General features: G+C 45.5%; 1 protein-coding gene across 1 annotated transcript in view; it reads right to left on the reverse strand.

The window, feature by feature from the left end:
• Positions 1-16,125, reverse strand: part of OGFOD3 (2-oxoglutarate and iron dependent oxygenase domain containing 3) — a 129,548-nt gene that overhangs the window by 112,185 nt on the left and 1,238 nt on the right. Inside the window, exon 2 of the mRNA XM_063456016.1 lies at positions 14,129-14,343. Coding sequence (XP_063312086.1) covers positions 14,129-14,343 — 215 coding nt within the window. The remainder of the gene's footprint in view (positions 1-14,128; positions 14,344-16,125) is intronic.

The raw sequence follows: 16,125 nt of genomic DNA on the forward strand, positions 1-16,125 counted from the left end.
GTCACTTCTAACTGGAACCAAATAACTTTATTGGCACCATTATACCCTCACCAGTGTCATAACGCATGCTGCATGATCACGTAGGACAACAGTAAGTAATACATTCTACATCTGTCATTGGACTACAACTCACATCACCTGGGCTAGGCAGCATTTCTAGAAAGCCCTTTGGTTTCTGTTTATGCAGCCCTAGCCACACCTTCCGTGTCTGTGACTGACACAGCCTGCATGAAAAAAAATGATTTTATTTTCAATCAAATGTTAACTAACTTTACAAGATTTTCTCTCCTGCTCTGTGTTTAAATATAATCACACACAGGGGGTTTCTACAAGGTCTAGCAAGCTATTAATAGTGCAGAAAGTGTAACCAATAGATCTCACTTTACAGAAAGTGTTTAGGAAGGTTGTGTAAGTCATATGCATAAGATGTGTACTTAGGGCTGCATAAACAAAGTGATTTGGCTCAGGAACACAATCATGATGAATTGAATCAATGAATGTCAGCCACATTGTGCAGCACTGTCCCAGGAAGCACCTCTAGTCGCCATCTGAGGAGTGGCCAATTGGGTTGTCCCTAGGCTGTAATGTAAACACTGCATTTTCTCTGAAAAGACAGTGTTTACAGCAAAAAGCCTGAAGGGAATGTTTCTATTCACCAAAACAAATGCAATAAGCTATAGTTGTTCTGTGACTATAGTGTCCCTTTAAATATGAAAATCACTTTAAATCCTCACTTGCCACTAACTTTGTTAGCTTTGCCATCTACAACAATTACCATGTAATACATTGTTATGGAACTTGAGCTTAGATTTTACTAGTACATGTATAAAGACACACATACATATAAATATATACACGCTATATTACTTCTTTATATGCCATGACTTCCTGTAGGCACTTAAGTGTGTAAAATGCTTTCTGTAAAGTAAGGAAAACATCCCAAATTCCCTTTTGCCGCATACTGAGCAGCTTCAAATCATTCACACCTGCTGTGTGTCTGTGGGAAATAGGATTCCCTCGCGAGCTGATGAAGTGCAAGCATGCTTGTTTTAACGCTCTCGCAATAACAGTACAAGGAGCCATCATGTTATTAGCAATGCTGAAAGGCAGAGACAAGATTCTACAGCTTGGCAGCATTGCAGATCTTTGTCTCACAACTAATGCTGCAACAGCGCCACACTGTGGTAGGTCAGCACACTAATATATTTCTGGAGTGCCAGGTGGATAAGTAAAAACTGTATCGAGAGCTCGAAAGGTTGAGAATGTTCTGCTAGACATCAGATTTGAGGGTTTATTAAAGGGACACTCCAGGCACCCAGACCACTTCTGCCCATTGGAGTGGTCTGGGTGCCAACTCCCACTACCCTTAACCCTGCAACTGTAATTATTGCAGTTTTTATAAATTGCAATAATTACCTTGCAGGGTTAACTTCTCCTCTAGTGGATGTCTACTAGACAGCCACTAGAGGACACTTCCTGATTCATAGCACAGGTTTTCTGTGCTAGAGCGTCGCTGGACGTCCTCAAGCTGTGTGAGGACCTCCAGCATCGCTCAATTCCCCATAGGAAAGCATTGAAAAGCATTTTCAATGCTTTCTTATGGATAGCTCTAATGCACATGTGCGGCATTGCCGCGCATGACCATTAGGTCTCCTCAGCCGGCGGGCGGGAACAGTCTCCCCCGCCGGCTGACATGATGAAGGGGAGGAGCAGTGGAGACCCGAAACCACCGCCCAGGGACATTGTCGGGGGTCTCAGGTAAGTCACTGAAGGGGTGAATTTTCACCCCTTCAGCAACCAGGGATGGGTGGTGGGAGGAAGAGGGGACCTGCAGTGCCAGGAAAACAGATTGTTTTCCTGGCACTGGAGAGTCCCTTTAAGTAAATATCAAGTTGCAGTGAAAATAAATAGCAAAATGTAGGCAACAAAAAAAATGTGATTTGGAAACGAATTCCTTATTAGCTATAATGAGCTATTTGAGTTAGAATTGTGCAGTTTGGTTTTCCATTTACTGCAATTCGGTATTTAGTGAACAAGGCCTTTAGACTACCAACTATTTGTATTAAAGAGCAGCGGTGTAGGGCAACAGAGAATGTTCTAAACTATTGATTAATATAGGACTTGGGGATTACTCACTTCAATGATTTGTTTTAAAAAATGAGGCCAAAATAGAGCTGTAAAAACTCATTTGGCTATTTTGCTTATAAAGGAGTGGCCTACCCCCTAAGCACTATATCCACCATATGTCCTTGCAGTGGTAATGGTTCTAACAGGATGCAGGCACTGTCCCCCAGTTCTTGGTCAATCGGTTTCTGTCCGGGGGTTCCAGAGGCTTGGCCCCTTACCATGGGCGTAGGAACCGGGGGGGATGGGGGGGACGCATCCCCCCCAGCAAATCATGCGGGGGGGACAGGTATGGGGAAATCCCCCCCAGCTCCGCCGCCCCCCCCTGATGCTGCAGCCGCCCGAGCGCTCTGCAGAGAGCCTCAGGCGGCTGCAGCTTTGCCCGGGCTGGTGCGTCCATGAGAGCGCACCGCCCGGGCGCAGCATGAAGAGAGGGGCTGACAGGAGGGAAGCGCTCAGCGCTCCCTCCTGTCACTCCTTCACTGTAGCGTAGCCGAGCGCTGTATAGTCCGCCGGTACAGGGAGCATCTGTCTCCTGTACCCGGCCGGACTAACAGGAAGTGCACACTGAGTGTGCACTTCCTGTTAGTCCGCCGGGTACAGGAAACAAAAGCTCCCTGTACCGGCGGACTATACAGCGCTCGGCCACGCTACATCATAGGTAGGGGAGGGAGGGAGAGAAAGAAACAGGAAGGGGGGAAGAGGGAGGGGGGGGGAATAAAGAAACAGGGAGGGAGGGGAAATAAAGAAACAGGGAGGGAGGGAGGAAGGGGAAATAAAGAAACAGGGAGGGGAGGGGGGGGGGGAAATAAAGAAACAGGGGGGGGGAATAAAGAAACAGGGAGGGAGGGGGGAGGGGGGGAATAAAGAAACAGGGAGGGAGGGGAAATAAAGAAACAGGGAGGGAGGGAGGAAGGGGAAATAAAGAAACAGGGGGGGAAGGGGGGGGAATAAAGAAACAGGGAGGGAGGGGAAATAAAGAAACAGGGAGGGAGGGTGGGGAAATAAAGAAACAGGGAGGGGGGGGGAAGAAGCAGGGAGGGGGGGAGAAAGAAGCAGGGAGGGGGGGAAAGAAGCAGGGAGGGGGGGAAAGAAGCAGGGAGGGGGGAAAGAAGCAGGGAGGGGGGGAGAAAGAAGCAGGGGGGGGGAGAAAGAAGCAGGGGGGGGGAGAAAGAAGCAGGGAGGGGGGGGGGGAGAAAGAAGCAGGGAGGGGGGGGGAAAGAAGCAGGGAGGGGGGGAGAAAGAAGCAGGGAGGGGGGGAGAAAGAAGCAGGGAGGGGGGGGAGAAAGAAGCAGGGAGGGGGGGGAGAAAGAAGCAGGGAGGGGGGGAGAAAGAAGCAGGGAGGGGGGGAGAAAAAAGCAGGGAGGGGGGGGAGAAAGAAGCAGGGAGGGGGGGAGAAAGAAGCAGGGAGGGAGGGGGGGAGAAAGAAGCAGGGAGGGGGGGAGAAAGAAGCAGGGAGGGGGGGGAGAAAGAAGCAGGGAGGGGGGGAGAAAGAAGCAGGGAGGGAGGGGGGGAGAAAGAAGCAGGGAGGGAGGGGGGGGAGAAAGAAGCAGGGAGGGGGGGAGAAAGAAGCAGGGAGGGGGGGGAGAAAGAAGCAGGGAGGGGGGGAGAAAGAAGCAGGGAGGGAGGGGGGGAGAAAGAAGCAGGGAGGGAGGGGGGGAGAAAGAAGCAGGGAGGGAGGGGGGGAGAAAGAAGCAGGGAGGGAGGGGGGGGAGAAAGAAGCAGGGAGGGAGGGGGGGAGAAAGAAGCAGGGAGGGAGGGGGGGGAGAAAGAAGCAGGGAGGGAGGGGGGGGAGAAGGAAGCAGGGAGGGAGGGGGGGGAGAAGGAAGCAGGGAGGGAGGGGGGGAGAAGGAAGCAGGGAGGGAGGGGGGGGAGAAGGAAGCAGGGAGGGAGGGGGGGGAGAAAGAAGCAGGGAGGGAGGGGGGGGGAGAAAGAAGCAGGGAGGGAGGGGGGGGAGAAAGAAGCAGGGAGGGAGGGGGGGGAGAAAGAAGCAGGGAGGGGGGGGGAGAAAGAGTGACAAGGGAGGGAGAGAGATTGACATCCACCACACACACACACACACACACACACACACACACACACACAATCACACAATCATACCACCCTTACACACACAGAAACACACAATTCATCCTTACACACACTCAATGCACCCCGTGCACACACACACACACACTCACACAATCATGCAACCTTACACACTCAATGCACCCCGTACATACACTCAATGCACCCCTTACAGACGCACACACTGCATCCCGTACATACACAGAATCACACCTTGCAGCCCTTACACATACAAACACAGATTCACACAATGCATTCCTTACACACATATCAGGACATCCCCTACACACTCCACCCCCTGTGAACAAACTCATTGGTGGAACATGAAGGTGGACCCTGGGATCCAGACCTTGAGCTGTGTAAAGGACCCCCAAAAAATGGAGCTGCTTCCCGTTCTCACAGAACATTGATTTTTGTGACCACAGTTACAAACAGCCTCCAGAGAGCCTGTTCTACACCAGACCAGTGGAGCCAGACTGCAGCTAGAGCCCATCATCATCCTCATCTGGTTGTAAGTAGGCAATCTAGCATATTATTCGTTGCACTAATCTCTAATTTACCTCACATTAAAGAAACACTATAGTCCCCAGAAGCACTGCAGCTTAGTGTAGTGGTTCTGGTGTCTATAGCCTGTCCCTGCAGGCCTTTTAATGTAGGCACTCCAGCACTGGCGTTAGTTAACATGGCAGAAAAATAATTGGAAAGGGTTAGAGGGGCTACTAATAAGGATAGGGGAGAGGGGTAGGTAGAAAAATAATTGGAAGGGTTTAGGGGGGCTACTAATATGGATGGGAGGAGGGGGTAGGTAGAAAAATTATTGGAAGGGGTTAGGGGAGTACTAATATGAATGGAAGAGGTAGAGTGGGTTCTAATATGCATGGAAGGGGTTAGGGGGGTACTAATATGCATGGAAGGGGTAGGGAGTTAATGTGCGTGGAAGGGGTAGGTGGAGTTCTTTTGTGCATGGAAGGGGTAGGGGTGGTTCTAATATTCATGGGAAGGGTAGGGGTGGTTCTAATCAGGAGGATCCCGGCGCTGTATCCGGGTAAGTAAAACCCCTTCCCTGTGGTGACCCTTTAATGTTGTTATTATTTAATCATTTATATAGCGACTGCAAATTCCGTAGCGCTGTACAATGGGATAAACAACTCCTAGTTTACGGAATAAGAATATACCCGGCGAGTAAAAATGCTATCCCCCCCAGATTTTTTTGGGTTCCTACGCCCATGCCCCTTACTCACCTACTGCTAACGCAGAATTTCTATTTCCAGATAAGTTCCAATCATTCTAAAGACATTCATTGGTTAAACAGCGCAGATGACAGACTCAGCTAACGACAAACTTTAAAATATAAACAAAATTGATATTGCTAGTAGAACATCTGCATTAGCAATGGGAGTTAGCAAGAGTGGACATGGACTAGACCTGCAATTGACCGTTTTGAAGAAACTCAAAGCACTATTACAGCCTATGCAAGGAGGTCCCCTGTCACTGTGTCCCAGTACCGAGCCTCTTACAACTACAGCAAATCCATTGCAGCTATAAGGTCAACCAATGACTCATATGTCACCAGATAGATGTGCAGCCATTGGCCATACAAGTACTTGTTTGTCCTGTACTTGCCATAAAAGTTCCTGAATCCTCTGAGAGGTTCCCTCACAGATGTCTATGTAAGAGTTTCTGCAGTGGCTTGGCATACTAATGTCACAAATCAAACAAATTTTGTTACATAATAGTATGGACTGTATGGGAGCTGTAGGTTAGAGAATGAAGATACACTGAGCTAGCCTGCAGAATAAGCAGAGGTCTTTGCTCAATTTACAGGGCACAGACATAAGAAAGATTGAAATAAAAAGGAAAAAATAAAAAGGCATATGTGAACTTGTGGATCAACGTTTCTATGAAATATCCACACACAGAAGTTTTGATCTATAATGCACAAGGAGTTATGTGATTCCGAGACGAAGGGCATGAGATTGGGGAGACAGAAGAACTGAGTGGGAGACAGAATGATGTGAAACGGGAGACAGACACAGACTAACAAGGCTATTTACTTAACTCCAAATTTTTGCAAATAAAAATCCAAACGCCAAAATGTATTTTAAAATAGCAGATCTGGGACTTTAGTCGACTGGGATTTGGATTCAAATGTACTACAGTTCTGCATTTAGAGAATAAGATATTGAGGAGCTGGACAGACAGTCGGAGACTGAGCTGGTCACAGAGGGGACAGATAGATGCAGAATGCACAGGGGAAGGAAGAGACAAACTGAGACTGAACAGGAGACTAAGGAGACAGACAGACTAGCCAGGCAGGAACTGAAGGCGGTAGACAGATTCAGGAAGAAACTGGGTAGATAGAAATCACACACAAAAAAAACAAACATAAAAGGTATTAGCTGAGCAAACTTTGCTATAACTGCAGTTCACAATAAAGCTACGCCTGGCATGCAAATGTTTGCCATCAATGTCCCACTATATTGTTGGACAACGGCTTTGACTAGATGTGTGGTGATGTAAAAGTGATCCAAACTCATTTTGTTGCTTGATTGTTCTTGTTATATGTTGCAAAAAAAATAAATAAAAAACACTTGTTATCAGGGAGGCAGCAGCAGCCTCCTGGCTGCAACAAAAAATGGACACCCTGACAGCTAGAGCGAGAGGGTCCACTAAAACATTCCATAAGATTTGGGATCCATGGGATGACAGCACATTGGGTCAGGACTGAGACCACTGCTCCGTCCTGGGGAATGCCTGGTGACCGCTCCGCCCCTCAGCCCCCGAGGCCCGTTCACCCGATGCAAAGCACAGAACCACGAATATCCCACACTCCCCTCCTCACTTTGCTCACTTTTTCTCTCTTTTTTTCTCTTCCTTCCTTGGAAATACCCCTATCTCCGAAGGGGACGATATACAAGGCGAGACATCCAACACGACACTGGTCTGCCAGTGGCCTGGTATACCAAATACCCATCTCGAATAGTTTACGTATGTATGCAACTTTGTGACTATGTACGGGTATCTAAATTGCGGAACCATCAAAGTTCGTTTATGCACGTCTTACTGCGGATTTCGGTGAAAATTAAAAACCCTTGGCAGACGGCAACAAGTATACCTAACCGTGTAAATCATAACCTGTATAGCATCTACCTATGCCTACCATTATTACCGTTATAATGAGTCACATGCTATACGAATTTTACAACATACTCTCTGCTAATGTTATATCGATGTTTTCCCGCCAAGATAAAAAAAAAGAATAAAAAATAAATTAAAAAAACACACTTTTTATGGGCCTCTAATGGAATTTTTGACATATATTTAAATTAAAAAAAAAAAATATATATATATATATATATATATATATATATATATATATATATATATAGGTTTTAATCATGCTTCCGGAATCTAAACTGACTTTTGGTCCATTACCTGACGCTGGACGTCCTCACGTACCTCACGTCCGATTGAATAATGCTTTCCTATGTGGAGGTCTAATGCGCGCACGGCCATTGCCGCGCATGAGCAGTAAGTCTCCCCCTCCGCGTGCGCTGAGCCTGACCCAGCGCCAAGGGACATCTGCGCTGGATTCAGGTAAGTAGCTGAAGGGGTTTTAACCCCTTCAGCGACATGGAAAGGGGGGCACTCCAGGATTCTCTAGAGCCAGGAACACGGGTTTGTTTTCCTGGCACTGGAGAATCCCTTTAATAATTAAGTTGTGGTTGTTGTTTTTTTGCAATAATTATAGTGGCTGGAAGAAATGTCCAATTGTTAAGTTTGAGGTTTTTGTTACCAGCTTTTTAGTTATTTCTGTCTTAAATTTGCAAGGTGATTAGCGAACACAAAACCCTAGATCCAATGAACCAGTGACTGATAGAAGTGTTAAATGAAAAATTCAATAAACAGCTGCAAGGGTCTCAGTCATAGTCAGGTAACTTCCCAGAGCTCAGCTGCCCGAGACTGTGATACTAAAGACACTCGGCCATGTTTGGGTGAAATAATCCCCCGTAGCTATAGAATGAGTCTAAAACAAAGTCCAACCATGCATAAGATTAAATTCCATCTTCCGACAAGGATGGAATATTTAAACAGGAATAATGAGAAGCAGATACTCTATATAACGGTTTTCTCATACTTTCCACACAAACACACACTGCAGCTGGGACCCAGGTGTAATCAGTTAATTAACATGCAATGCACTCCGATCTCTCAATCCCAGCTATAACATTAGATCTGTGCACCGAGACCCCGGCAGAGTCAGCCAGGCAGCTTGATAACTGCAGGTAAGGTATGTTTCCTGAACACGGGCAGCTGGTACCGAGGGGAGAATGAGACACTGTACCACATGGGTAACAGGTTAACTCATTATTTGTCAATTTGTAAAATGGTTTTGGTTACACCCACACAGCTGTCAAAGCACCAAAACAGCTCCTTTCTGCTCACTGACTATCATTCCCTAACTGTTTAATCATAGTCCAAGTGTAGAATCCTGCAATGTGTTTCCTCTCTGTTCACCGAGATAAGGAAAGAAGAAAAGGATGAAGGAATATGGAGACATCACATACATTTTCAATCGCTGCTACTACTCTGCTAACTTATTATCTTATTCATTGTTTACCCATCTGACAAAGCAGGTTACTGCGCAGGGCACATTACGTGTGACACCCAGGCAACAATATAACCAAAAGAAAATGACGGGTTATTGAACATTGTCAGAAGCAATCAGGATCAAGGAGTACATCCAGCGCTATATCCCATGAACAATGCACATGTGACAGACTGGCAAGTTTATTTTGTAAGCACCAACAATTTCCATTCACAAATATAAGGGTGAGTAAGCAACATTTTGCTTGTGCTCGAAATTAAATTTTATATATATATATATATATATATATATATATATATATATATATATATATATATATATATATATATATATATATATATATATATATATATACTTGTTTAAATATTAACAACTAATTGGGACATAACCCCACTAAGATATTACAACGAAGAACATTAAAAAAAAAAAAAAAATCTTGAAGACATCTTTATACTAGATTGTAAGCTTCATGGGACAGGGTTGCCTCATTTTACAAAAAGATTGACTTCACCATGCATAACGGTAAAGCAAATAGATCGCTTTGACAAAGGTTAATGAGTTTCACAATGAATCTTCGTCAGGATAAAAGTAGTATACATCTGTACTACAATAAAATTGTATTTTATGCCCTACAATCCTGTTCGATACATTAAAAGCTGCCAAGCATCTTCTCCTCACCCCCCACTTCTTGATTGCTGCTGTGAAGGTGCTTTTTGCAGTGAAACTTCAGGCTCTCTACTCAATGTTCCTACATACATAGTAATAGGGCTCTCCACAGGAGATTTTCATTTAACGTCAATTTCCCTGATACTAAGCTGTTTCTGTTGATTAAGAGAAATCTGGAAATGACTAAATGTCTATGGAGGCAGAGATGAGCTATGGGAGACCAAACGTAAGTGTGTTTTAAACAGCTGGAGACGAAAGGAATCAGAAGTAAGTGGAGTCGCAAACAGGAGTTTAACACAGTCCCTGATTAGAGACGTGTTTTCTAAAGAATGGCTTATTAATTAACCAGTACTGCACCGAGCTGGCTGTTTGGATTTGGCATTGTATAAACTATTTCCACTATTCAAACAGAGCTTAGATATTACTTGACAATTGCTCGTTTAGTTAGGAAGTTGAAGCTGCGAACTGATTAGCAGTGACACCACCTGCCAAGCCCAGAATAATGTTAACTGAATGAGGCACTTGGTAAAAATGGATAAAGTCATATACGGTAGCGGCCCAGTATTACTGCATGTTTAGTAGCAGGTAGCTGGACACGAGTTCCTTGTCCTCTGTTTATAGACAGCGGCAAGACTGCAGGCACATCATGCGAATCAGATCACCGAAGGTTAACTACTGAGCTATAGAAGGTTAAATAAATCGGGATGGGGGCATTTCTTCAAATTAATGGAGTCTATAGCAGGGGTGGCCAAAAGGTAAATCCCCTGCTGTAATATCACAACAATTAAATGTCTATCTTTAGGCCGCAGCTGGGGAAAATCATAGGTAAGGCAAGGAGTGCCATTGGAAGTAGTGGGGTCCATAAAAAAAAAGAAAACTAAATAAAAACATCTGCAGAGCTCCCTGGCCCACACATACTCTCCTAGACACACATCCCAAGCTACACATACACACCCAGACAACAAAAGAGACTGCACAGCAAACATGTCAAATTCAAAGGCTAGCACAGGCCAAATAAACAAGGTTTCAGTTCATGTGGGCCACAAAAAAAAAAGAAAAACTTGTTTTGAAAAGTACAGTATAAAAAAAAGTTCTACTAAACGCCAGCCCCCCTCTACTAACCCCCAGTTCCCCCCTCTGTACTAAATCCCAGTTCCCCCTTCTATATTAAATCCCAGTCCCCCCCGTACCAAATCCCAGTTCCCCCTTCTATATTAAATCCCAGACCCCCTTCTATAATGAAACCCAGTCCCCCCACCCTCTACTAAACCCCAGTCCCCCCCGTACTAAATCCCAGTCCCCCTTCTATATTAAATCCCAGTCCCCCCGTACTAAATCCCAGTCCCCCTTCTATATTAAATCCCAGTCCCCCTTCTATAATAAATCCCAGTCCCCCCCCTCTACTAAACCCCAGTCCCCCCTCTATACCAAATCCCAGTCCCCCCCTCTACTGAATCCTAGTTCCCCCCCTCTACTGAATCCTAGCTCCCCCCTCTACTAAATCCCAGCTCCCCCCCTCTACTTAACCCCAGTCCCTCGCTCTATACTAAATCCCAGTCCCTCCCCCCTCTATACTTATTCCCAGTCCCCCCCCTATACTTATTCCCAGTCCCCCCTTCTATACTAAATCCCAGCACCCTCCTCTACTAAACCCCAGCCCTTGTTTAAAAAACAAACAAAAAAAATACAATATTTGCCAACAAGCAGACTCCACTCACATTGCCGCTGCCAGTATGTGACTCCGGAGTTCAGCCTCTGATATACCCCCAATGGCGCCCTGTGGATCCTCTCGCTACTCCTTGAAACCCTGTGAAGGTGGAGCACGTTGACGTCACGTCTACGTGTGATGTGGCGTTACAGGCCTCCGTGCACCTCCAGGTCCTCCATTGTCCAACCGTGGCCATCGCAACACTGACAGACACACACTCACTGACAGACACACACTCACTCTCTGACAGACATACACAATGACAGACATACTCACACACACACTCACTCTCTGACAGACACACACACTCACTCTCTGACAGACACACACACTGACAGACACACACACTAACATCATTGTATTTATTGTTCCCTACCTTTGGGAGCTGGTGTGGGGCGTCTCCCTGGGGTCGAGTGGGGATCTTCTCTCGGGAGGTCTCCCTTCTTGCTCCTCACTGCTCCCTCACGCACGCAATTTAGTAATGTCGGGTACCGGAATGACATCATATTCCGGAAACCGGCATCACTACAGAGGGCGCGCGCGAGGGAGCAGTGAAGAGCAGGAAGAGTGAGCTCCCTCGCTGCCGCCAGCGACCTCTCCTCCCTGGCCAGGTAAATTTTAGCAGAGTAGGCACCTGCAATATGGGAAGAGCAGGTGCCTACTCTGCCTTAGTAAGCATGACACCGGGCCACAAAGATATTCATTGTGGCCCGCATGCGGCGAGTTTGACATGCTTGCTGTATAGTCATAGGCGTGCGCAGCCTATTGCATTAGGGTGTGCACCCTAAAGCACAAACACACACGCCGCGTATATATGTGTGTGTATGTATATATATATATGTATATATATATATATATATATATATATATATATATATATATATACATACATACATACACACACACACACACTACAATGTGTAGGTGTAGGGGGTATAGTGTGTGGGTGCAGGGGGTGTACAGTGTGTAGGTGCAGGGGGTATAGTGTGTGGGTGCAGGGGGTATAGTGTGTGGGTGCAGGGGGTGTATAGTGTGTAGGTGCAGGGGGAATAGTGTGTGGGTGCAGGGGGTGTATAGTGTGTGGGTGCAGGGGGTATAGTGTGTGGGTGCAGGGGGTATAGTGTGTGGGTGCAGGGGGTATAGTGTGTGGGTGCAGGGGGTGTATAGTGTATAGGGGCAGGGGGTATAGTGTGTGGGTGCAGGGGGTATAGTGTGTGGGTGCAGGGGGTGTATAGTGTATAGGGGCAGGGGGTATAGTGTGTGGGTGCAGGGGGTATAGTGTTTAGGTGCAGGCAGTGTACAGTGTGTGGGTGCAGGGGGTGTACAGTGTGTAGGTGCAGGGGGTGTATAGTATGTAGGTGCAGGGTGTATAGTGTGTAGGTGCAGGGTGTATAGTGTGTAGGTGCGAGGGGTATAGTGTGTAGGTGCGAGGGGTATAGTGTGTAGGTGCGAGGGGTATAGTGTGTGGGTGCGGGGGTATAGTGTGTGGGTGCAGGGTGTATAGTGTGTGGGTGCAGGGTGTATAGTGTGTGGGTGCAGGGGGTATAGTGTGTGGGTGCAGGGTGTATAGTGTGTGGGTGCAGGGTGTATAGTGTGTGGGTGCAGGGTGTATAGTGTGTGGGTGCAGGGTGTATAGTGTGTGGGTGCAGGGTGTATAGTGTGTGGGTGCAGGGTGTATATAGGGTATAGTTTATAGTATAGAAGGGCTGGATAGGGTTAAATAATACATTTTGATTGTTTATTTAAAATAAAATAACCCTACACATTTACTCCCCTTTCCCCTTGTTACCTTACTGTGCAGGGTAAGATGGAGCACGCTGCTGATCATCCCTGGTGATCCAGTGGGCTAGTGATGTGGTCTGTACCTCCGCAGGGTACAGACCATGCGTTCCTCTCGCGAGAGCTGGAGTTTCAGAGCGTTGCCGTGGGTTACCACGGCAACGCTCTGAAAATATCGGAGATCGCGAGAGGGCTGCCCTGCGTGCAGCCTGGAGGCTGTTAGCTCCGTATCCAAACGGAACTGAGCTCTTCAGAGCCTCTCTCGGGGCTAATTGGTAAGCTTGAGCCGGCAGGGGAGATTTTTTGATCTTCCCTGCCGGCCTCAATCCATATGCGGCGCGCGGGGGTTAGGGTGTGCCCAGGCACACCCGGCACACCCCGTGCGCACGCCTATGTGTACAGTGTACATTCCAAGTTATACACTGTCATGCTTGTTCACATACACAATGACACACATATAAATAAACATTGCCACTTACTGTGATTTACACTGCCAGTGATGCTTTCACTTCTTAATCTGGGAGGGCACCAGCAAGGTGTAGTAGTTGTGGCGCTTGAAGTGTTGTGTTAAAAGGACACTATAGTCACCAGAACAACTACATCTTATTGTATTTGTTCTGGTTAGTAGAATCATTACCTTCAGGCATTTTGCTGTAAACACGGTCTTTTCAGAGAAAACTATTAACATTACAGCCTAGTAATAATAATTGTTCTATCTCCCCAACCTACTTCATAGCGTTAAAGGGCCATATGCAGGCCCCTGTGCTCGATTTATACCTGAATATTGTATGGGCTATAATGTCTTGGATAAACTTGAGAATTGTGGAGATTTTAACAGCTTTTATGTCAACATTTCTGAACTGGAAAGTCTTCAACTCAGCTATTTTTCTATCCTAACACTGTTAAAATCTATTGCGATCATCTCTGCTACGATCTCACAACTTAACTACCTAAAGCATGTATAATCTACTGCTCATAGCGTGTTTAAAACATAACATTTAAAAATGTGCCGATATTCTTATGTCACAAATGTACAACTACTATGCCTATCTCTTTTGAATATGCTGTTGTGGCATTGACACTCCCTGCACAAAGAAAAATAAAGAATTTAAAAAAAAAAAAAAATCTATTGCGATCACTATTAGTTTGTTAGTTTCACGTTATTCAAGCATTACCAGCAAACCTCCTGTGGTTATTGTAATCCTCTGAGCAGGGCACCTGGTAGAATCGGTGATCTAGTGTCTCACGCTGCGCTGCCAAAACTTCCATGCCATCGCTGCTCTGGTGATGCCAAACAAGTAACCCACCAACTAAACTTCCAGCAACACACAGGATACCGCCGACAATGAACTTCTGCCATGATGTACTTCGAGGCCTACATTTTTTAATCCTTTACAGGGGAAAAAATGAAAATAAAATTTGTATGTGTTTTATGTTATTCAAAAGAGAGTTTACACGGGTACACACAGGTTATACGCACTTACATATAGGCAGATACTTTATTTTAAAAAGCTCTTTTATACAAATAATTTAGGTCTTGATTTTATATTTATGAATAAGCGTTGCAAATGATCACAATCTACTAGAAAAACTCCTCAAATGATTTATCTTCAAAAATTTCCATTGACTTGAACTAAAGATGAAATATCTGAAAGGTTTTTCTAACCGATTGTGATCATTTGAAATGTTTATCCAAAAATATTAAAGCAAGGCCTCAGTTAAATACCTGTAAACTTATAATCTATGGGTTGAAATGAATGACTGCCCCAGGAAGCACCTCTAGTAGTAGTCATCTGAGGAATGGCCACTGGAGGTGTCCCTCGCCTGTAATGTAAACACTATGTTTTCTCTGAAGAAAAAAAAAAAAGCCTGTAGGGACATAGTATACTCACCAGAACAACTACAATAGGCTGTAGTTGTTCTGGTGACTATAGTGTCCCTCTAATTCCATCCACCAGCTAATGGAGAGAAAAAAAAGAGAAAATAAATTTTCATCTTACCCAGCAAACGTTCAGGTATTGAGTGGCGCTTGGATGCTCACTTATTTAATCGCACACACAGGCACCCATGTTATTATATTACGCATATACTGACAATGGAGGAGGGGTGGGCATCACACTAAGGTTTTAACATATTGGCTTAAGGACTAAGTCTAGTTTTCATCAGAACTCTGCTCTGCCTGCCTGCCTCCTCCTCGGGATCAGTTTGGCTAGAGAGGCTGTTTGGCGAGATCCTGCAAGGTAAGTAAAGTTACACTGAGCTTTACAATTAGTCGCTTCACTAAAGCACTGAGATTTAGGGTTTGGTGAGATCTAAAATGATGGTTAGAGTTAGGAAGTATTTTTTTTTTTTTTTATTATTATTATTATTTAGATTTTAGAGATTAGTTACACCTCCTACGAACGTTACATTTACAACAATGTATAAAGTTACTTTTAGTTTTACTTCTGGGTTAGAAAAGATTGAGTGAGGCTAAATTAATTTCTAACCCTAATTTAACCCTCCCTTTAAAGAGATACTATAGTTACCAGAAAGCAGCTTAAGGTAGTGGTTCTGGTTTAGATAGCCTGATGCAGGGTCGGCAGTATAAATGCTGCCATTTCGGAGAAAATGCAGTGTTTACACTGTGTCTATGACCCCCTCTACTGGCTGTAACTTCGACAGCCACTAGAGGAACTTCCTGGGTTCAGTGCTTCAAAGACTGCAGAACCGACGTTCAGCATCTACACGCTCTGCATGGGGACAATGAACGCTCACCATAGAGACGCATTGATTCAATTCAGCTCTATGAGGAGATGCCTATTGGCCACGGCATTGGACTGGCTGAGATGATAAAGACTGATAATCTCTGCCAAGGAGGAGATCGACGCAGCAAGGGCTAAAAGTTAATTGTTTGTATTCTTACAGCTTACCGCTATAGTGTTCCTATAACCCTAAATGTCCCGAGTCCCAGTGCTGCAGTGAAGCTCAGTGTAACACTTTACTTGCCTTGCTGGACCTCGCTGAGCAGGCTCTTCAGCCACAATGATCCCGAGGTGGCAGGCTGGGCATAGTTCCACTGATTGCCAATCACCAAGCGAAACACACTTTTATGGTGGAAAAAAATTCTTACAATATTGGCCCTAGTTACACACTTATTTAATGACGTTAACCTCTTAGTAGTACCCCTTAC

This window comes from Pelobates fuscus, chromosome 5 (genome assembly GCF_036172605.1).
Source record: "Pelobates fuscus isolate aPelFus1 chromosome 5, aPelFus1.pri, whole genome shotgun sequence".
In the NCBI taxonomy this organism is placed as follows: Eukaryota; Metazoa; Chordata; class Amphibia; order Anura; family Pelobatidae; genus Pelobates; species Pelobates fuscus.